At 46.1% G+C, this 18,093-nt stretch overlaps 2 protein-coding genes across 3 annotated transcripts; one reads left to right on the top strand and one right to left on the bottom strand.

Annotated features, from left to right (window-relative positions):
- Positions 1-10,575: 10,575 nt before the first annotated feature.
- On the top strand, positions 10,576-11,984 carry LOC123448026. 2 transcript variants are annotated; one of them, XM_045124794.1, is made up of 3 exons: positions 10,576-11,109; positions 11,205-11,384; positions 11,512-11,984. In XM_045124794.1, the coding sequence occupies exons 1-3, from the start codon at positions 10,651-10,653 to the stop codon at positions 11,578-11,580; spliced, it is 708 nt and encodes a 235-aa protein (XP_044980729.1). In that variant the 5' UTR covers positions 10,576-10,650; the 3' UTR covers positions 11,581-11,984. The 2 variants fall into 2 exon arrangements, with proteins under 2 accessions (XP_044980729.1, XP_044980728.1); XM_045124793.1 differs by having other exon boundaries at positions 10,579-11,109; positions 11,205-11,984.
- A 314-nt stretch (positions 11,985-12,298) lies between these two features.
- LOC123448025 (exocyst complex component EXO70A1-like) lies at positions 12,299-17,764 on the bottom strand. Its single transcript, XM_045124792.1, has 12 exons — positions 17,292-17,764; positions 17,085-17,180; positions 16,367-16,572; positions 16,028-16,261; positions 15,756-15,894; positions 15,452-15,664; positions 15,073-15,278; positions 14,449-14,649; positions 14,267-14,366; positions 13,252-13,355; positions 13,016-13,162; positions 12,299-12,680 (listed from the first exon to the last, which is right to left on the bottom strand). Exons 1-12 carry the CDS (start codon positions 17,457-17,459, stop codon positions 12,551-12,553), a joined length of 1,944 nt encoding a protein of 647 aa, XP_044980727.1. The 5' UTR covers positions 17,460-17,764; the 3' UTR covers positions 12,299-12,550.
- Between the last annotated feature and the right edge of the window lie 329 nt (positions 17,765-18,093).

Below are 18,093 nucleotides of genomic sequence, written 5' to 3'. Positions count from 1 at the left end.
GTAAAACTTGCAACAACAATTATAGGACGTCTAGCTTGTTTTTGCAGGTATGCTATGTGATGTGATATGGCCAAAAGGATGTGATGTTACATATGTGATGTATGAGATTGATCATGTTCTTGTAATAGGATTCACGGCTTGCATGTCGATGAGTATGACAACCGGCAGTAGCCATAGGAGTTGTCTTAATTTATTGTATGAGATGCAATGCCATGTGATTACTTTACTTTATTGCTAAATGTTAGCTATAGTAGTAGAAGTAATAGTTGGCGTGACGACTTCACGGAGACACAATTATGGAGATCATGGTGTCATGCTGGTGACAATGATGATCATGGTGCCACGAAGATGGAGATCAAAGGAGCAATATGATATTTGCCATACCATGTCACTATATGATTGCATGTGATGTTTATCATGTTTTTCATCTTATTGCTTGGAACGACGGTAGCTAAGATAAGATGATCCCTCATTAAAATTTCGAGATATGTATTCCCTTAAGTGTGCACCGTTGCGAAGGATCATTGTCTCGAAGCACCACGTGATGATCAAGTGTGATAGATTCTAACGTTCGCATACAACGGGTGTAAGCCAGTTTACACACGCAGAACACTTAGGTTGACTCGACGAGCCTAGCCTGTACAGACATGGCCTCGAATATGGGAGACCGAAAGGTCGAACATGAGTCGTAAGGTTGATACGATCAGCATGGAGATGCTCACCATTGATGACTAGTCTGTCTCACGCGATGATCGGACACGGGCTAGTCGGCGTGGATCATGTAACACTTGGATGACTAGAGGGATGTTGATCTAAGTGGGAGTTCATTAGTAATTTGATTAGATGAACTTAATTATCACGAACTTAGTCTAAAATTGTCTTTACAAATATTGTAGATCCAATGGCCAACGCAAATGTCTCATTCAACTTCAATGCGGTCCTAGAGAAAACCAAGCTGAAAGATGATGGGAGCAACTATGCGGATTGGGCTCGTAACTCAAAGCTCATCCTCACTACTTCCAAGAAGGCATATGTACTTAATGCACCGCTAGGTGATCCTCCCAATCCCGCAGCAACCCAGGACGTTAGAAACGTCTGGCAGTCGTGGAGTGATGACTACTCTCTGGTTCAGTGTGGCATGCTTTACAGTTTAGAACCGGGGCTCCAAAGGCGTTTTGAGCATCACGGAGCATATGAGATATTCGAGGAGCTGAAACTTGTTTTTCAAGCTCATGCCTGGGTCGAGAGATATGAAGTCTCCGACAAGTTCTTTAGTTGTAAGATGGAGGAGAATGGTTCTGTCAGTGAGCACATACTCAGAATGTCTGGGTTGCATAATCGCTTGACTCGGCTGGGAGTTGAGCTTCCGGATGATGCGGTCATTGACAGAATCCTCTAGTCGCTTCCACCTAGCTATAAAGGCTTTGTGATGAATTTCAACATGCAAGGGATGGAGTAGACTATTCCCGAGTTGTATTCAATGCTAAAATCTGCGGAGGTAGAAATCAAGAAAGAACATCAAGTGTTGATGGTGAATAAGACCACCAGTTTCAAGAAAGGCAAAGGTAAAAAGAACTTCAAGAAAGACGGCAAAGCAGTTGCAGCGCCCGGTAAACTAGTTACCGGAAAGAAGCCAAAGAAAGGACCTAAGCCTGAGACTGAGTGCTATTACTGCAAGGGAACCGGTCACTAGAAGCGTAATTTCCCAAAGTACTCAGCGGATAAGAAGGCCGGCAACATCAAATGTATATGTGATATACTTGTTATTGATGTGTACCTTACCAGTGATCGTAGTAGCTCCTGGGTATTTGATACCGGTGTTGTTGCTCACATTTGCAACTCTAAGCAGGTGTTGTGAAACAAGCATAAGCTGGCTAAGGACAAGGTGACGATGCGCGTCGGGAATGGTTCCAAGGTCGATGTGATCGCAGTCGGCACGCTACCTCTACATCTACCTTTGGGATTAGTTTTAAACCTTAACAATTGTTATTTAGTACCAGCTTTGAGCATGAACATTGTATCAGCATCTCGCTTGATGCAAGATGGCTACTCACTTAAATCTGAGAATAATGGTTGTTCTATTTATATGAGTGGTATGTTTTATGGTCATGCCCCGCTGGTCAATGGTTTATTCTTGATGAATCTCGATCGTGATGTTACACATATTCATAGTGTGAGTACCAAAAGATGTAAAGTTGACAATGATAGTCCCACATAGTTGTGGCACTGCCGCCTTGGTCATATCGGTGTCAAGCACATGAAGAAAGTCCATACAGATGGACTTTGGAGTCTCTTGATTTTGAATCATTTGACACATGCGAACCGTGCCTCAGGGGCAAGATGACCAAGACTCCGTTCTCCGGAACAATGGAGCGAGCAACCAACTTATTGGAAATAATACATAACGATGTATGCGGTCCAATGAGCGTTGAGGCTCGTGGTGGCTATCGTTATGTTCTCACCCTCACTGATGATTTAAGTAGATATGGGTATGTCTACTTAATGAAGCACAAGTCTGAAACCTTTGAAAGGTTCAAGGAATTTTACAGTGAGGTGGAGAATCAACGTGACAAGAAAATAAAGTTTCTACGATCTGATCGTGGAGGAGAATATTTGAGTCAACGAGTTTGGCACACACCTAAGGAAATCTGGAATTGTTTCACAACTCATGCCGCCTAGCACACCGCAGCGTAACGGTGTGTGTGAACGTTGTAATCACACTTTATTGGATATGGTGCGATCTATGATGTCTCTTACTGATTTACCGCTATCATTTTGGGGATATGCATTGGAAACTGCCGCATTCACTTTAAATAGGGCACCGTCTAAATCCGTTGAGACGACACCATATGAATTATGGCTTGGCAAGAAACCTATGTTGTCATTTTTGAAAGTTTGGGCCTGCGATGCTTATGTCAAGAAACTTCAACCTGAGAAGCTCGAACCCAAAGCAGAAAAATGTGTCTTCATAGGATACCCTAAGGAAACTATTGGGTATACCTTCTATCTTAGGTCCGAGGGAAAAAACTTTGTTGCCAAGAATGGATCCTTTCTACAGAAAGAGTTTCTCTTGAAAGAAGTAAGTGGCAGGAAAATAGAACTTGATGAGGTAATTGTACCTCCTCTCGAACCAGAGAGTAGCGCAGCACAAGAAAATGTTTCTCAGGTGCCTGCACCGGCTAGAGAAGAAGTTAATTATGATGATCATGAAATTTCAGATCAAGTTGCTTTTGAACCTCGAAGGTCCACAAGGACACGTTCCGCACCAGAGTGGTACGACAACCCTGTCATGGAAGTCATGTTGTTGGACAATAGTGAACCTTCGAACTATGAAGAAGCGATGGCGGGCCTGGATTCCAACAAATGGCTTGAGGCCATGAAATCCGAGATAGGATCCATGTATGAGAACAAAGTATGGACTTTGGTGGACTTGCCCGATGATCGGCAAGCCATAGAGAATAAATGGATCTTTAAGAAGAAGACTGACGCGGATGGTAATGTGAGCATCTATAAAGCTCGACTTTTCTAAGGGTTATCAACAAGTTCAAGGGATTGACTATAATGAGACCTTCTCACCCATAGCGATGCTAAAGTCGGTCCGAACCATGTTAGCAATTGCCACATTTTATGATTATGAAATCTGGCAAATGGACGTCAAAACAACATTCCTGAAAGTCTTTCTTAAAGAAGAATTGTATATGATAGAGCCGGAAAGTTTTTTCGATCCTAGCAATGCTAACAAGGTATGCAAGCTCCAGCGCTCCATCTATGGGCTGGTGCAAGCATCTCAGAGTTGGAACATTCACTTTGATGAAGTGATCAAAGTGTTTGGGTTTGTACAGACTTATGGAGAAGCCTGTATTTACAAGAAAATGAGTGGGAGCTCTCTAGATTTCTCATATTATATGTAGATGAAATATTGTTGATGGGAAATGATATAAACCTATTGGAAAGCATAAAGGCCTATTTGAATAAGAGTTTTTCAATGAAGGACCTTGGAGAAGCTGCTTACACATTAGGCATCAAGATCTATAGAGATAGATCGAGACGCCTCACAGGTCTTTCACAAAGCACATACCTTGACAAGATATTGAAGAAGTTCAATATGGATAAGGCTAATAAGGGTTTTTTCCTGTATTACAAGGTGTGAGGTTGAGTACGACTCAACGCCCGACCACGGCAGAAGATAGAGAAAATATGAGTACCGTCCCCTATGCTTCAGCCATAGGCTCTATTATGTATGCCATGTTGTGTACCAGACATGATGTGAACCTTGCGATAAGTTTGGTAGGGAGGTACTAGAGTGATCCAGGAGTGGATCACTCGATAGCGGTCAAGAACATCCTTAAGTACCTGAAAAGGACTAAAGATATGTTTCTCGTTTATGAGGTGCCGTAGAGCTCGTCGTAAAGGGTTAAGTTGATGCTAGCTTCAACACAGATCCGGATGACTCCAAGTCACAAATCAGATACGTGTATATTTTGAATAATGGGGCAATTAGCTAGTGCAGTTGCAAGCAAAGCGTCGTGGCGGCGTCTACATGTGAAGCGGAGTACATAGCTGCTTCGGAAGCAGCACAAGAAGGAGTCTGGATGAAGGAGTTCATCACCGACCTAGGAGTGATTCCAAGTGCGTCGGGCCCGATGACTCTGTTGTGTGACAACACTGGAGCTATTGCCATTGCAAAGGAGCCCAGGTTTCACAACAAGACCAAGCACATCAAGCGGCGCTTCAACTCCATTCATGGATACATACAGGATGGAGATATAGATATTTGTAAAGTACATACGGATCTGAATGTTGCAGACCCATTGACTAAACCTCTTCCACGAGTGAAACATGATCAGCACCAGAACTCTACGGGTGTTCGATTCATCACAATGTAACTAGATTATTTACTCTAGTGCAAGTGGGAGACTGTTGGAAATATGGCCTAGAGGAAATAAAAAAGTGGTTATTATTATATTTCCTACTTCATGATAATTGTCTATTATTCATGTTATAATTGTATTAATCGGAAACTGTAATACATGTGTGAATATATAGATCACAATGTGTCCCTAGTGATACTCTAGTTGGCTAGCTCGTTGATCAATAGATGGTCATGGTTTCCTGATCACGGATATTGGATGTCATTGATAATGGGATCACATCATTGGGGAATGATGTGATTGACAAGACCCAATCCTAAGCATAGCACTAGATCGTGTTGTTCGTTTGCTAAAGTTTTTCTAATATCAAGTATCATTTCCTTAGACGATGAGATTGTGCAACTCCCGGATACCTTAGGAGTGCTTTGGGTGTATCAAATGTCACAACGTAACTGGGTGATTATAAAGGTGCACTACAGGTATCTCCGAAAGTGTCTGTTGGGTTGTACGAATCAAGACTGGGATTTGTCACTCCGTGTGACGTAGAGATATCTCTGGGCCCACTCGGTAATCCATCATCATATTGAGCTCAATGTGACTAAGGACTTAGCCACGGGATGATGTGTTACGGAACAAGTAAAGAGACTTGCCGGTAACGAGATTGAACAAGGTATAGGGATACCGACGATAGAATCTCGGGCAAGTATCATACCGGTAGACAAAGGGAATTGCATACGAGATTGATCGAATCCCCGACATCGTGGTTCATCCGATGAGATCATTGTGGAACATGTGGAAACCAACATGGATATCCAGACCCTGCAGTTGGTTATTGACCGGAGAGGTGTCTCGATCATGTGTGCATGTTTCCTGAACCCGTAGGGTCTACACACTTAAGGTTCGATGACGCTAGGGTTATATGTGAATAGTGGACGCGGTTACCGAAGGTTGTTCGGAGTCCCGGATGAGATCCCGGACGTCACGAGGAGTTTCGGAATGGTCCGAAGGTAAAGATTCATATATATGAAGTGAGGATTTGGTCACCGGAAGTGTTTCGGGCGACACCGGTAATGTACCGGGACCACCGGAAGGGTTCGGGGGGGGGGGGGTCCACCGGCAAGGGCCACCAGCCCCAAGCTGCTACATGGGCCAAAAGTGGGTGGGAATCAGCCCCTAAGTGGGTTGGTGCGCCTCCACAGTCAGCCCAAGGCGCATCAAGGGGTGGAGGAGGGAAAACCCTAGGCGTGGGGTGGCCACCTTGGGCCTGAAGGCTCACCCTAGGGCGCCTCCATCACCTTGGCCGCCACCCAAAGCCATCTAGGGATACCGCACCCTTAGGGTGGGCACCCTCCTCCCTCTCCTCCTATATATAGTGAGGGTTTTGGGGCTGATTTGAGACAACTTTTCTCTCTCTCTCTCGACGCAACCCTACTCCTCCTCCTCCTCGTCCACCTAGTGCTTGGGAAGCCCTGTCGGAGTGCCACGTAGCTCCACCGTCACCATGCCGTCGTGCTGCCGGAGCTCTCCCTCAACCTCTCTTCCCTCCTTGCTGGATCAAGGCGTTGGAGACGTCACCGGGTTGCATGTGTGTTGAACGCGGAGGCACCGTCGTTTGGTGCATAGATCGGAATCCATCGCGATCTGAATCGCTGCAAGTACGACTCCATCAACCGCGTTCTAGCAAAGCTTCCGCTTAGCGATCTTCAAAGATATGAAGATGCTCTATTCCTTTGCTCGTTGCTGGTTTCTCCATAGATAGATCCTTGTGTGGCATAGGATTTTTTTTGAAATTACTACGTTCCCCAACAGGAACCGTCGAAGCCATGGTGGTTCCAAGCATGGACATCAGATGATCAATCGAGGAGGAGATGCGGGATTTTTTCTACTCTGGAATGACTACTTAAGTGAAAATCCTCGCTATCCCGTAAATTTATTTCGGCGAAGGTTCATAATTAGTACATTACTATATGTTTGCATATTTTCCACCTTCCCATCTCATTTTCATTTGTACGCACAGGTTTAGGATGTCTTGTAATTTGTTTAATCGCATAGCTAAAACTATACTTCAACATGATCATGATGGTTATTTTACACAAACAAGAAGTGCTTGTGGACTTATTGGGTTGCATCTGTTGCAAAAGATGACCGTTGCAATGCGAATGCTAACTTATCGAATAGCGGTTGACGGTGCTGATGACTACATCCGGTCTGCAGAAGCTACTAATCTAGAGGCTTGCAAGAAGTTTGTGATCAAAATTTATGAAGTCTTTGGGGACCAGTACCTAAGATCTCTGAATGAAGAAGATACTACAAGATTACTTGCAGTCGGCGAGGAAAGAAGCTTTACCTTTGACATCACTTCTCTATCTTCTGTGCCCATACACTTTCTAATGATAACTTGCAAGCACTATCAAAGGAGGCAGAAGCTTTACCTTTTAGCAAACGTTCTTTCTTATCGTTCTTCGTGCCAGGAGGTCTTATCTCCTCTTCAAGAGCATCTGTGCATATGTCGAAGTATTCATCATTTGAGGTTGTACCCGGACTTGCATCCGAGGTCTTCTTATGTTTCTTTTGAGGAGGCGGACGTGTCTGCCACTTTAGATACTTCTCAAACTCTATATAGCAATGCATTGGTGTAAATGGCTTCTTTTTCTCATCCAGTTCAATGAACAAGTGGTGTGCATCTCTTTCCTGTAAAAGGAAATGGAGAGTTAACACTTTCATACAACGCATATGGAATATTTGAAGTGAATTAGAAAATAGATGCATACGTTATCAGAGAGAGTCATGCCACTGCCACTTCTATTTAATATATGTTGAACGCATGCACAGAACCTGCTCGTGAGCGCGGAAATAGTGTTGTAATGACAAGTGAGTCCATTAGGAACATGCTCCGTCCATGACGGTTTTTTGTGGCTATTATAGTAATCTGAAATCCGATCCCAATATCTACTTCAATTCTGATCCGCCCCAGTCACCACATCCAAACTAGTATTTGCCCATGCTTGGATCAACACCATGTCCTCAGCACTTGACCAAATTTTCCCTTTTGTGGAGACTCCTTTTGTCGATTATTTTTAGTTGGCATCATCACTTCTTTCCCGAATGGGCTGCAATTTGGTGTTCCAACCCTATTTATGTCACTCGATCGCACATTCATCATGTCCAAAAATGAGGAGTTGTTCATCTGTGAGTCCATCTCATTTGAGTTTTACATCTGCACAAAAACAACAATTCATTGAGTCCATCTCATTTGAGTTTTTCATATGCACACAAACAACAATTCAGTAGTATATATAGATGGCAATAGCAGCAAAACTAAAAACAATAGTAGCAATACAGAGACAGAGCATAGAACAGATACACATAGGAGCAAATACACAGCATCCCAATCATATCCAGATCCAAGTCGTCCCTGACCCGGCCTCGGCCTCCTTCCTACCCCCACCGCCATATCCTCCCTGCCTCAGCCTCCTTCCTGCCCCCACCGCCGTCTCCTCCCTACCCCCATCGCCGCCTCCTCCCTGCCCCGACCTCCGCCTCCTCCCTATCTCTCCCCACCACAGCCGCCACCGCCGTCTCTCCCCAGCGAAGCCCCCGCCTCTAACGCAAGGGCAAGGGCGGTCGACGACCCTCGCGTCGCCCCTCCCACCTCCGCATCTCTACCAGCTCAAGGGCAAGGGCGATCGGCGGCAACATCAGATACAACGCCCCCGTCTCTCTCCCCTCACATCCTCTGAAAATATCTAAAAACGGGGCATACCTGAGCGACGGCGAGCTCGGGGCTGTGGCACAGGCGTCCTCCTCATCTCCAGCTGCTCCGGGTCGGCGCGGGAGTGAGCTCGTGACAAGTAGCTTTTCTTTGGATGTTGTTTCTCGGTGGTCCAAATATGGATGAAGCGTAACAGGATTGGAGGAAGTCTAAAATTTAGACCACGCGATAGACCAACCGATGGATATGTTTTTTGACTTATGATGGTCTATATTTAGCTTAGACTATGGGATGCACAAGCCACTAGAGATGCTCTAAGTACACACTAACATAACACAAATACACTAGAAGAATGCATGAAAATGGGTGTAGAGATGAACATGCACGAAGAAAGAACAACTATGTTGAGATGAAATGCAATCAAACACACCATTTATAGCGCTCCTCATACCTGGCCAAACGGGCGACCCGACACGGCACTAACATGACACATGCTAAACATGTCTGGCACGGCACGAGCACGACCCGTGCTAAACGTGCCAGGCACGGCACGGCCCGCAGGGACATGCTTAGCAATCGGGTTGTTTCGCGTCCGTCCGCATGTTGCGCCTTCAAGCCCAAACACGACCTGATTACTAAACGGGCCGGCACGTTGGCTCGTGTAGAACGCTGGGCTGCATATTTTCGGTCTGATGGGCCTATTGTTAGACCTATTTGACTGTATTTAATATATATAAAAATAAAAATAAATGAGTCGTGTCGTGTTGGTCCGTGTGCCCAACCTCTAGACCCACGCACGGCCGTTTAGGTCATGCTGTGTGTGCCATGACGGACCATGCCAGCGTGTTTGCGGGTTGGCCTGTTAGAGCATCTTTATCAGACCCTGCATATTTGTGACCTGCAAAACCATTTTACAGTTCATCGAAGTTGGGTCTTGTGGGGGCAAAATGTTTAGGTGCAGAACAGACCCCGTATAATCAAACTGCATAATTTGAAAAAAGCTTTCACGGGCGAAATTGAAAGCACACTTCATTCAGAGTTCATTTTACATAGTAGACGATCATACATACTATAGGGTGGGTAGAGGTAAGATATCCTACTGGAGCTCACTGGAGCAACTATCCTACCGCACTCCGCAAAATTGAGCTCACCGGAGTCGAGCTCGTGCGGTAGTAGATGCTCTCCATCGCTCAGTTGTCGTCCTCGTCGGAGGAGAGCTCGACATAGATGTTCTCCTGCACAGTGGCTTCGCGGCGCCACTCCTCCTGCTTGTGGTCGAAGGCAAGCTCCTCTTCCCTCTGGCGGCGCTGCTGGCCCTCTTCCGCCTCCCGCACACTCCACGCCAGTAGCGCGGGCAAAAGGCTATCCGCCTCTGCTTGGGGGGAGGAAATCTTTCGGTCCATCGACGCCCCCGGCAGGTCATTGTTGCACCGCCTCGGCCTCTGGCTCCATCTTCACCGGCGGGAGCTCCTCTCGCTCCCTCTTCACTGGGGGAGAGAGGAGCGCGAGCTCGACGCCTCAGAGAAGAGAAGAGGCGGTCGCGCACGCGGTCGTACTCCTCTGTCTCGCAAGGGAGGAGCGACGATGACAGCGGCATGCCCCATTGCGTGTACCGGCGGGCGGCGCGCTTCCAGGCGGCGTCAAATCTGACGCGACGAGCCCTCTCGGGGTCGTCGTTCCTACGGCCGTCAGAGTTGGCCATCAAGGGCGGTGGAATGGAGCGGCTAGGCGGTGGAATGAAGGTGCGCGACGACGGGTCTGAGGCGCCGGCGGTGAGGTGGGGGCTTTTTGCGGCGACGGGGAGATAGGGTTTCGACCCGCATCCAGCAGTCCAACCCGCAGATATAGCGTTCGAGTTGTCGCGTTTACGGGCCACCGCAAAAGTTTAAGTATCTGGTCTGGCACAAAAAATAACCCAAACCCGTATAGTCACCGGAATTTTACAGTTCCGACGATTATACGGAGCCTATTAGAGCAACTCTAGCAGACCCCGCATCCGGCCGGCCCGCAAAACGCGTTTGCTGTTCGGGGGAACTCGTCCTCGTCAACCGCCCGTGGCCGCTCAACATGCCCATCCCTCCCACCTTCTTCGCCATTGCAACGCTCACCCGCCTGTACCTTGGCGTCTTCGAGTTTCCTGACACGAGGACCCTCCCGCGCGCCGCGTCATTCCCACACCTCCGCGAGCTCGGCCTCTGCTGCGTGGGGATCCTGAGGCGGGAGGACATGGACTTCGTCCTCACCAGGAGCCCTGTGCTGGAGATCCTATGCATCCAAGTGAACATGCTGGTGAAACACCTGCTCCTCCTCAGCCGCAGCCTCCGGTGCGTGCAGATCATCGAAAGCATTGATCTGAGCATCACAGTGAAAGACGCCCCGCACCTCGAGAGGCTCGTCATCTGGGCAGCATCGGTCCGCGATGACTTGCCCAGGAAGGTCAAGATTGGCCATGCCCCTGCACTAAGCTTGCTTGGCTATCTGGACCCGGAACGGCACAGCCTAGAGATCGGCAACACCGTCATCAAGGTGCATAAAACGACTTCAAGTTTGTATTTTGTTCAATTCGCCAATGTAAAATGTGTGAACTTGTCTGAGAAAAATGGGAATTTGGTGCATTGCAGGTTGGCGCCATCGAATGCGTGCAGTCACATATGAAGCTGATGGTCTTCTACGGCTTCCGAGGGGAGCGGGGCGAGCTGTCCTTCCTCAAGTTCGTCCTGGAGAGCGCACGGGCGCTGACGAAGCTGGTGATCGTGTTTACCAAGGGAAGCTTCACCTCAATGGCTGAGGCCAGCTCCAAGGTGAAACCTCTGTTTGCTGCAAAATGGGCCAGCAAAAACTGCTCACTGGTGCTCTTGGAGAGTGTATTTCAAGCAGGTGAAGACAAGTGGTTGCTCAACTTCAAAGCTGGATCTGATTTCTCTACAGGGGACCCGTTCACGCGCACCGCTGCTCTTCGTGGCTGCAACTTTTAAGGAGAAGCCGGGTGTTTGCTGAAGATTGGAAAGGTGTTCTGAGTTTTCTACCTTTTGTGTTCATCAGGTGAGCTATGTTGCAGTCTCCGTGCAAGCACCGTTTTGGATCGTTGGCTTGTGTTTTTTGGTCAGAGTTCCTGGTTTTTGTTTGCCTGACGATCTTGAGAATTTGATGCATAAGACAAGTGTTGCTCAAATGCAGTCTCTGTATGGTTTATTTATTTTGCTTTGGCCTGACGTTGGTCATGTTAGAACTCACTATTTCTGCTGATTGTGTCGCTGAATGCTGGCAGACAGAGATACATTCGTGAGCTGTCATGTTTTACTAATTTCCTTTGGCATATTCCATGAAATGTGTGCTCCGTTTGATGTACCCTGGTTGATTGTGCCCGTCTGGAATGTTAAATAATCATCAAAACTCAGCTATCTTATGTGGTCTTTGTCTCTACTGTTATGTTTTATGTGCATTATGTATCATTTGCATCATACATGCTCAGTTTACATAACTAGGGATTCAGATCCGAGTCGTAGATCAGAAGCGATTTGTATTTGAGTTACCATCTATGGTAACATCTGAAGGACCAAGCCAACATATCAGTGTATTCAAATAAGTCTAAACTTGATGGGTGTCCCCAACCGCGAGACATGCAATTTTATTGGATTCAAGTGCTCAGTAACAGGTGAAAATAATGAAATCTACTATATCAATGAAATATATTCTAAGTAATGAAATCTGAGGGTTAACATGATAGAACAGCATCTCATATATTATGATAGAACAAGGCTGGTAGTTTGAAGGACGACACCTTTACACTGTTAGCCTGCCATGTGAGCCACTGAGACTACGAAACAGCAAACCCTTTTCTTTTCTGTGGTGGTCACTATATTGCTAGTATATGATGATCAGCATTGCTGCTACTGTGCAAAGGGATCGTTAGTTGTGTGCTTTGACAGGGATCTCTGTGGGGTTGGAACTTGATGCCGCAGACACCTTACAGGCGATGCTGGTGCTTCGGCTCGCCATATTGCTGCCCTTCGAAGAACTCGCCCAGGAGTTTGTCCACCAGTTCGGGGCTGTATCTGATGTACTTCAGCGGATTCTTGCCGCTCCCAACAAGATTGCTGAATTGCAAAATTGGTAATACAGCAGTTATTATCAAGTATATATCACAACAGCTGAGATCATTCTAAGTTGGATGGAGTCCGGGAGAAGATAAGGAAGTTGTTCTCCAAAGTATAAAGTTTTGGGGCCCACCCCGCCAGTTAACCATAAATGATGGGGGCTTTAGAGTACAGACAAAACAGAGTAAATCGTATGGTCCTTTGTGGAGTAATTCTGAAACTGAAATCATGTTATATAGCCGACTAATCAACGCAATGGAAGCTAATGGGTGGAGTTGAGCACAACAACCAAAAATAAATAGGAGAACATGGAAAGTGATTGGTGCGTGACATACCCGAAACGTTTTATGAAAGATCGATAGGCTGGCAACAGAACCTCAGCTATAGCAAGCCTCAAGGATTCACGCAATTCTTGATCAGGTACAATCCATAGAGATTGCTTCGCGTGAAGTTCTTCAAATTGCGTATTGAATGCTTTAAACCTGCCATGGCGAAAGCCTGTAGTCTTAGGACTAATGATTCTTCTACCATGATTATCCCAAGCAACAAACCAAACTGCCAAGGTACTGACCGTTCTTTGACCACAGCTCTTGAAACTCCGCTGCTGTTAAGGTCTGCTGGTGTTGACGAACCAGTGCTGCCTGGCGCACCTTGTACGGAAAGTGCCTGAAGAACCTGAAAGAAATAAAACAGAAGCAGTATTTCAACTGTTAATTGATATTGTCCAATCATGTAAATACAGCACGACAATGATGTTAATTACTGAAGCACAGGACATGGAAGAGAACATTGCCAAGCAAAGATAGATACTAGCAAGTAGCAACCATAGTAAAGCCATTGGACAAGGGTGCGTGGAAGCTAGCTATCCACGTGCCAGAACCATGAGTTATGACTAAAGGCTTTGTTGTTGTTGTTGTTGTTGTTGTTGTAAGACGACGTGTGTACTAGAGTTACAAAAGGAATCCACGGACATTGAACTTGACACCAAAATGCAGGCAGGTGGAGCACAACGTTGATGTGTCTAGATTTGGTTCGTAGGTTTGTAGACATGACATGCAGGCCGATTCGAGCGCACCGGGCTGTGGTGACTGGTGAGTTATGGGGGTAGGGTTGAGAGAATAGAGAGGATATAGAACAGAGAATTGGAGAGAGTCATACATACTCAAGTTAATAGAAGATGTAAGGTCCCTTATCCTTTCCTAATATGACAACACTTCCTAATGTGTCACAACTCCTAATTCTCCCTCAATTGTAATCCTAGTTCTGGCTAGACTCTTTTCCTAGCCGAACTCCTCCTGGACGGTATTATCTTGGATGCCAGATTTTGGAAGTCAACATAGTTGTTACGGTGCCCGCGACAGTTATACTCTCATAAGTGCCAACAAACTGTGATATCTTAAACATGTAACTCTCCATATTGCTTTCGCATAAACTACCATGCTAATCGCCATGGAATTACTAACAGCAAAGAGTTAAAAAGACTATATCGTGGTAAGGTAAAGATATCCATACATGTAACATCATGCAGCCAAAAAGAAAGGGGATGTGGTGTGCGCAATCACTGGAGGGTTCGATGATCCACTAACCTTTGCCCAAGCAACACGTTTGTACTGATTGGCATTTTGCTGCACAATTCTACGGTGCCTCTGAATCCAGTCATCGCCAAGTATATCCTTTGCTTCTGATCTGTGGCAGCACAAGATATCACTAAGTGAGCAGATTGCCAGATTATTCTAGGATGAATTATCTATAGTAAAAAAAAACATACCTGCGTACAGATCTAACCATATAGTGAACATTGTTCATAAGAAATAAGTGAGTCAACGCAGGATCCTTATATTGTTTCGATTTTCCATCTAGGTTATTCTGTAGTGCTTGCATTATCCTCATAGTAACAACAGCAAGCTGAGATTCTGTCTCACTACCAGTTTCGAATTCCTGAAACAGAAGCTTCAGCGTCGACTGATAACTGTTCATATGAAAATAACATTTGTTAGTGTGCTATTTGAATAATAGTAGCACGAAGGCTACCAATAAATTAGGTTTTTCTTAGTTGTCAAATGAATAAACTAATACAAAACAACTAAATGCAAGCCAAAGACATAGTAGAAAGTGAATACACAAACTATTTTCGTGTTCACAACTCTGTATAGTTATCGACAGACTGCCTGCTACGATATTGGGAATGAAAATCGTTTCTAAGACCACTAGCAGACAGGCTTTATGCATACTTTCTCTTCAGTGGAGATGAAGTTCAGAATAATTCTTTAAGGATATAAACATATTGCCCCGGAGTTAACTCATCGTGGTTAGCATATCTTACTCAGATTTCGCAAAATTACTGTTCTACAGATGCATAAATTGACTACTAGATGAAGAGGGGAATACTTACTCAAATAGGAATTTAACATAATTAATCACATAGCTTGTCAGAGGATGGACAGTTCCATCTTGAACGATAGTCTTTGAAGCATCCTTCTCAACTGCCTCCTCAAAATCAGCGAAGGTTTCTTGAGCAGTTTGTGCCAAGCGCTTAGTCAAGCCCAATGCAGCCTCTCTCATCTCAGAGCAAGCCTTTCCTTCGAAAACCACCTCAATCTGATAACAAGTTCAAACAAAGACGGCGCTGAAATTTGGTAGTGCTCACCAAAAGCATCATAGCATAAGTTGAAAAGGAAACAACAATGACATGGAACCCCATAAATAAATTCTGCAAGCAGAAGAAATTAAGCATTTGGGAAGGAAGGTGCAGTAAATTACTCCCTGAATACCTCTGATTGAAGTTCACGCATTACTTCGTACATGTCTAGCAATACAAACAGCTTTTCAGGAGACCTTTTGCTTTTGGCAACAGCATCTCCAAAGCTGAGAAGAGTCACAACGCTATTTGTTGCCATTTCTGCAAAACATTGGTCCTTGTTAAAGTTGACACCCTCAAAAATCTGATCGCAGATTTTTCTTTCTCCAGCTAGTAGTAGTTTAACCTGTTCAAAAAGCATAATATATTAGGATGATTTTTTGTTTAATTCCAAACTAGCACACACAATATTGTCCTGTTCACAGAAGGGCCCTCACCGCAATACGCATAAAGTGTATCCAGTTTCCAATCTTAGCCTCCAAAGCCTCCCATTGCATCTTTTGCACGTCATCTTTACTAAGTTTTTCTACTCCCAGCTTCCGAAGGCTCAACTCTAGTGCTGAACCACGGGATTCTCTGAAGAAAGAGGATAAATTTAACTTGACTTTGCACAAGGTGTTAGTAACTCAGGAGTCAGGAGACACTGGACCGAAATCAAGAAAGGAAGTATAAAAAGGAAATAGATTTGGAAACCATAATCCAAACCTACCTGTAAATTTTGTAGCATGACTGTTGATTTCCAGCCTGAACCAACTGCTGAGCTATGTCATTCATGAGTGGCAGTATTCTTGGAGGAACTAGTGTCGGGGTCCTGTATACAGCAGTTTCCAAGCCTTTGGATGGATGGTCAGACTGGTTATCGTTCCCAGGCTCAGTGTCGTCTTTTGATGGCCGCAGAGACTTGGGTAGACAATCAAAGAGACGATCGGGCTCAATTGGTTTGCTGAAAGAACAGATAAATCATCGTAAACAACATTTTCTTAGTGACATAAGAAATGAACATGAATGTAGTTCTGGCGTGAGTCTGTAATAAGAATGACTATCTTACCTGTACGTACTCATCAGCTGCTTAAATTCTTCTTCGATCTTCAGAGAAGACTTCGCTAACAGACCGTTGACGTGATTCAGAATTCCTTCACTGCTTCTGAAGTTCTTATTCGAGGAAAAGAAGCGGGAGATTCCTTTCAGAATATCCACTGCCTCCAAGTAGCTCTCCAAATCCTCATGGGGACCTCTTAATATCGTTGCCTCGGCCTAAAGTTCGAAAGCAATGTTTACGCAAAGTTAGATCAAAACCTTTTGCAAACAATAATAATAGCAATGAGCTCAAATAGCAATCATTTACATTCCTTTTCTTTCTGCGAGATATCACTGTCAATTTCACATAACAACATGATCAAGAAATGACAACTCTTGATAAGAGTTGAAACAATCATCAACAGTGACCCAAATTAATGACCTAAAAGTGCCAAACCAAAGAACAAAAATTTACGAATGGTATTATCTTAATTAGGAATAAAAGAAAAGCATATTTGTTTCCATGATGGCCGTGATGATTGAATTTAACATGGTATACCCCCACACAACGCATATTAAAAATACGGCAACAAATTTTAATCATTGCAACCACCAGGCGCTCATTTGGCACATTTCAATTCCCTCCAGATCCATAAAACGTCTTCCAAGAAAAAAGATTGCAACAAATTTACCACCACACATCCAGGTAAAATGTTTGAAATTTTTGCGGTGGGTCGATTTTCATGTACCCGACGGGTAAGGTCGAACTGGGAGAGGATGGCTTCGCCGGCCTTGAGCGTCTTGTCGATGTTCTCGTGCGCCATCCGGATCGCATGCGTCCTCACCTGCATTTCCCCCCAGAAAAGCGAACCACGTCAGTGGAGTGGACGTGAAATCGCCGCGCGAATCAGACGGGGATGGCTCGAATGTGAAGGAGGAAGGGACGCGGGACCTGCCTGGGTGGGGCGCATGGCGGCCTCGAGCGCGGAGAGGCGGTGGTCGAAGGAGCCGAGGATGGCGACCATGCCGTCCGTGTTCCCCTGGCTCTTGTGCAGCGAGTCGCGCAACATGGTGGCCCGCCGCGTCAGCGCCTCCATCGTCCGCGGAAGCGCCGACACCGCCATCGCTCCCCGAGGTCTCCTCCTCGCGGATCACGGAACGCCCCCCCCCCCCCCCCTTCCGCTCCCCGAGGCCGGCCCGGGAGATCTCGAGCGGGCGACGGGAAATGCGTGCGCCTCGAACGCGCGCCGTCGCCGGGAGAGATCCTTCTGGAAGATTCTGGAAGGGCCGCGCGGAGGAGGAGGAGAATGGTTGGCGGGAAGGAAGGGCGGAGAGGCGCGATTCGGTGGGTGGGGTCGTCGGCGACGACGTGGTTGTGTCGCCGCGGGGAGGAGGAGAAGAATGGTTCGAACGCCTGCCTCCGCCCGGAGATTCGGGCGCGTGTTGACCTCGGGATCACGCGGACGGCGGGGATGGGCTCGGTGCAGGGAGTGGGTCCAGGAAGTGGTCGTTGGCGGGCGCCGGGCGTTCGGACGCGCCGAGAGCCGTGGCGGTGTGGACCGGGTCCAGTCCACGGCGCGCGCTCCTGATCCCGTGCTCGATTTGATCGTTGGCCGCTACTGTGGTATTCCAAAATGTAACCTCGTGATTTGAATATTATCATTCCGCGGCAGGCTGCTCTCGACGGCAAAAAATTTCCTCGAAAAACCCGATGGCTGCAGCATTCATGCATAAAGAGGATAAGTTTGTTTATGGAGC

The sequence above is a fragment of the Hordeum vulgare genome, chromosome 4H (assembly GCF_904849725.1).
Source record: "Hordeum vulgare subsp. vulgare chromosome 4H, MorexV3_pseudomolecules_assembly, whole genome shotgun sequence".
Lineage (NCBI taxonomy): Eukaryota > Viridiplantae > Streptophyta > Magnoliopsida > Poales > Poaceae > Hordeum > Hordeum vulgare.
Note: the sequence above shows the minus strand (reverse complement) of the source record. Positions and strands in the feature narration are given on the sequence as shown.

Coding starts and splice junctions, on each gene's coding strand:
- LOC123448025 (XM_045124792.1), bottom strand. CDS start 17,459: ATGGCGGTGTCGGCGCTTCCGCGGACGATGGAGGCGCTGACGCGGCGG. Junction 17,181..17,291: donor CCGCCATGCGCCCCACCCAG/GCAGGTCCCGCG, acceptor GGGGAAATGCAG/GTGAGGACGCATGCGATCCG. Junction 16,262..16,366: donor CAGCTGATGAGTACGTACAG/GTAAGATAGTCA, acceptor CTGTTCTTTCAG/CAAACCAATTGAGCCCGATC.
- LOC123448026 (XM_045124793.1), top strand. CDS start 10,651: ATGCCCATCCCTCCCACCTTCTTCGCCATTGCAACGCTCACCCGCCTG. Junction 11,110..11,204: donor TCGGCAACACCGTCATCAAG/GTGCATAAAACG, acceptor GGTGCATTGCAG/GTTGGCGCCATCGAATGCGT.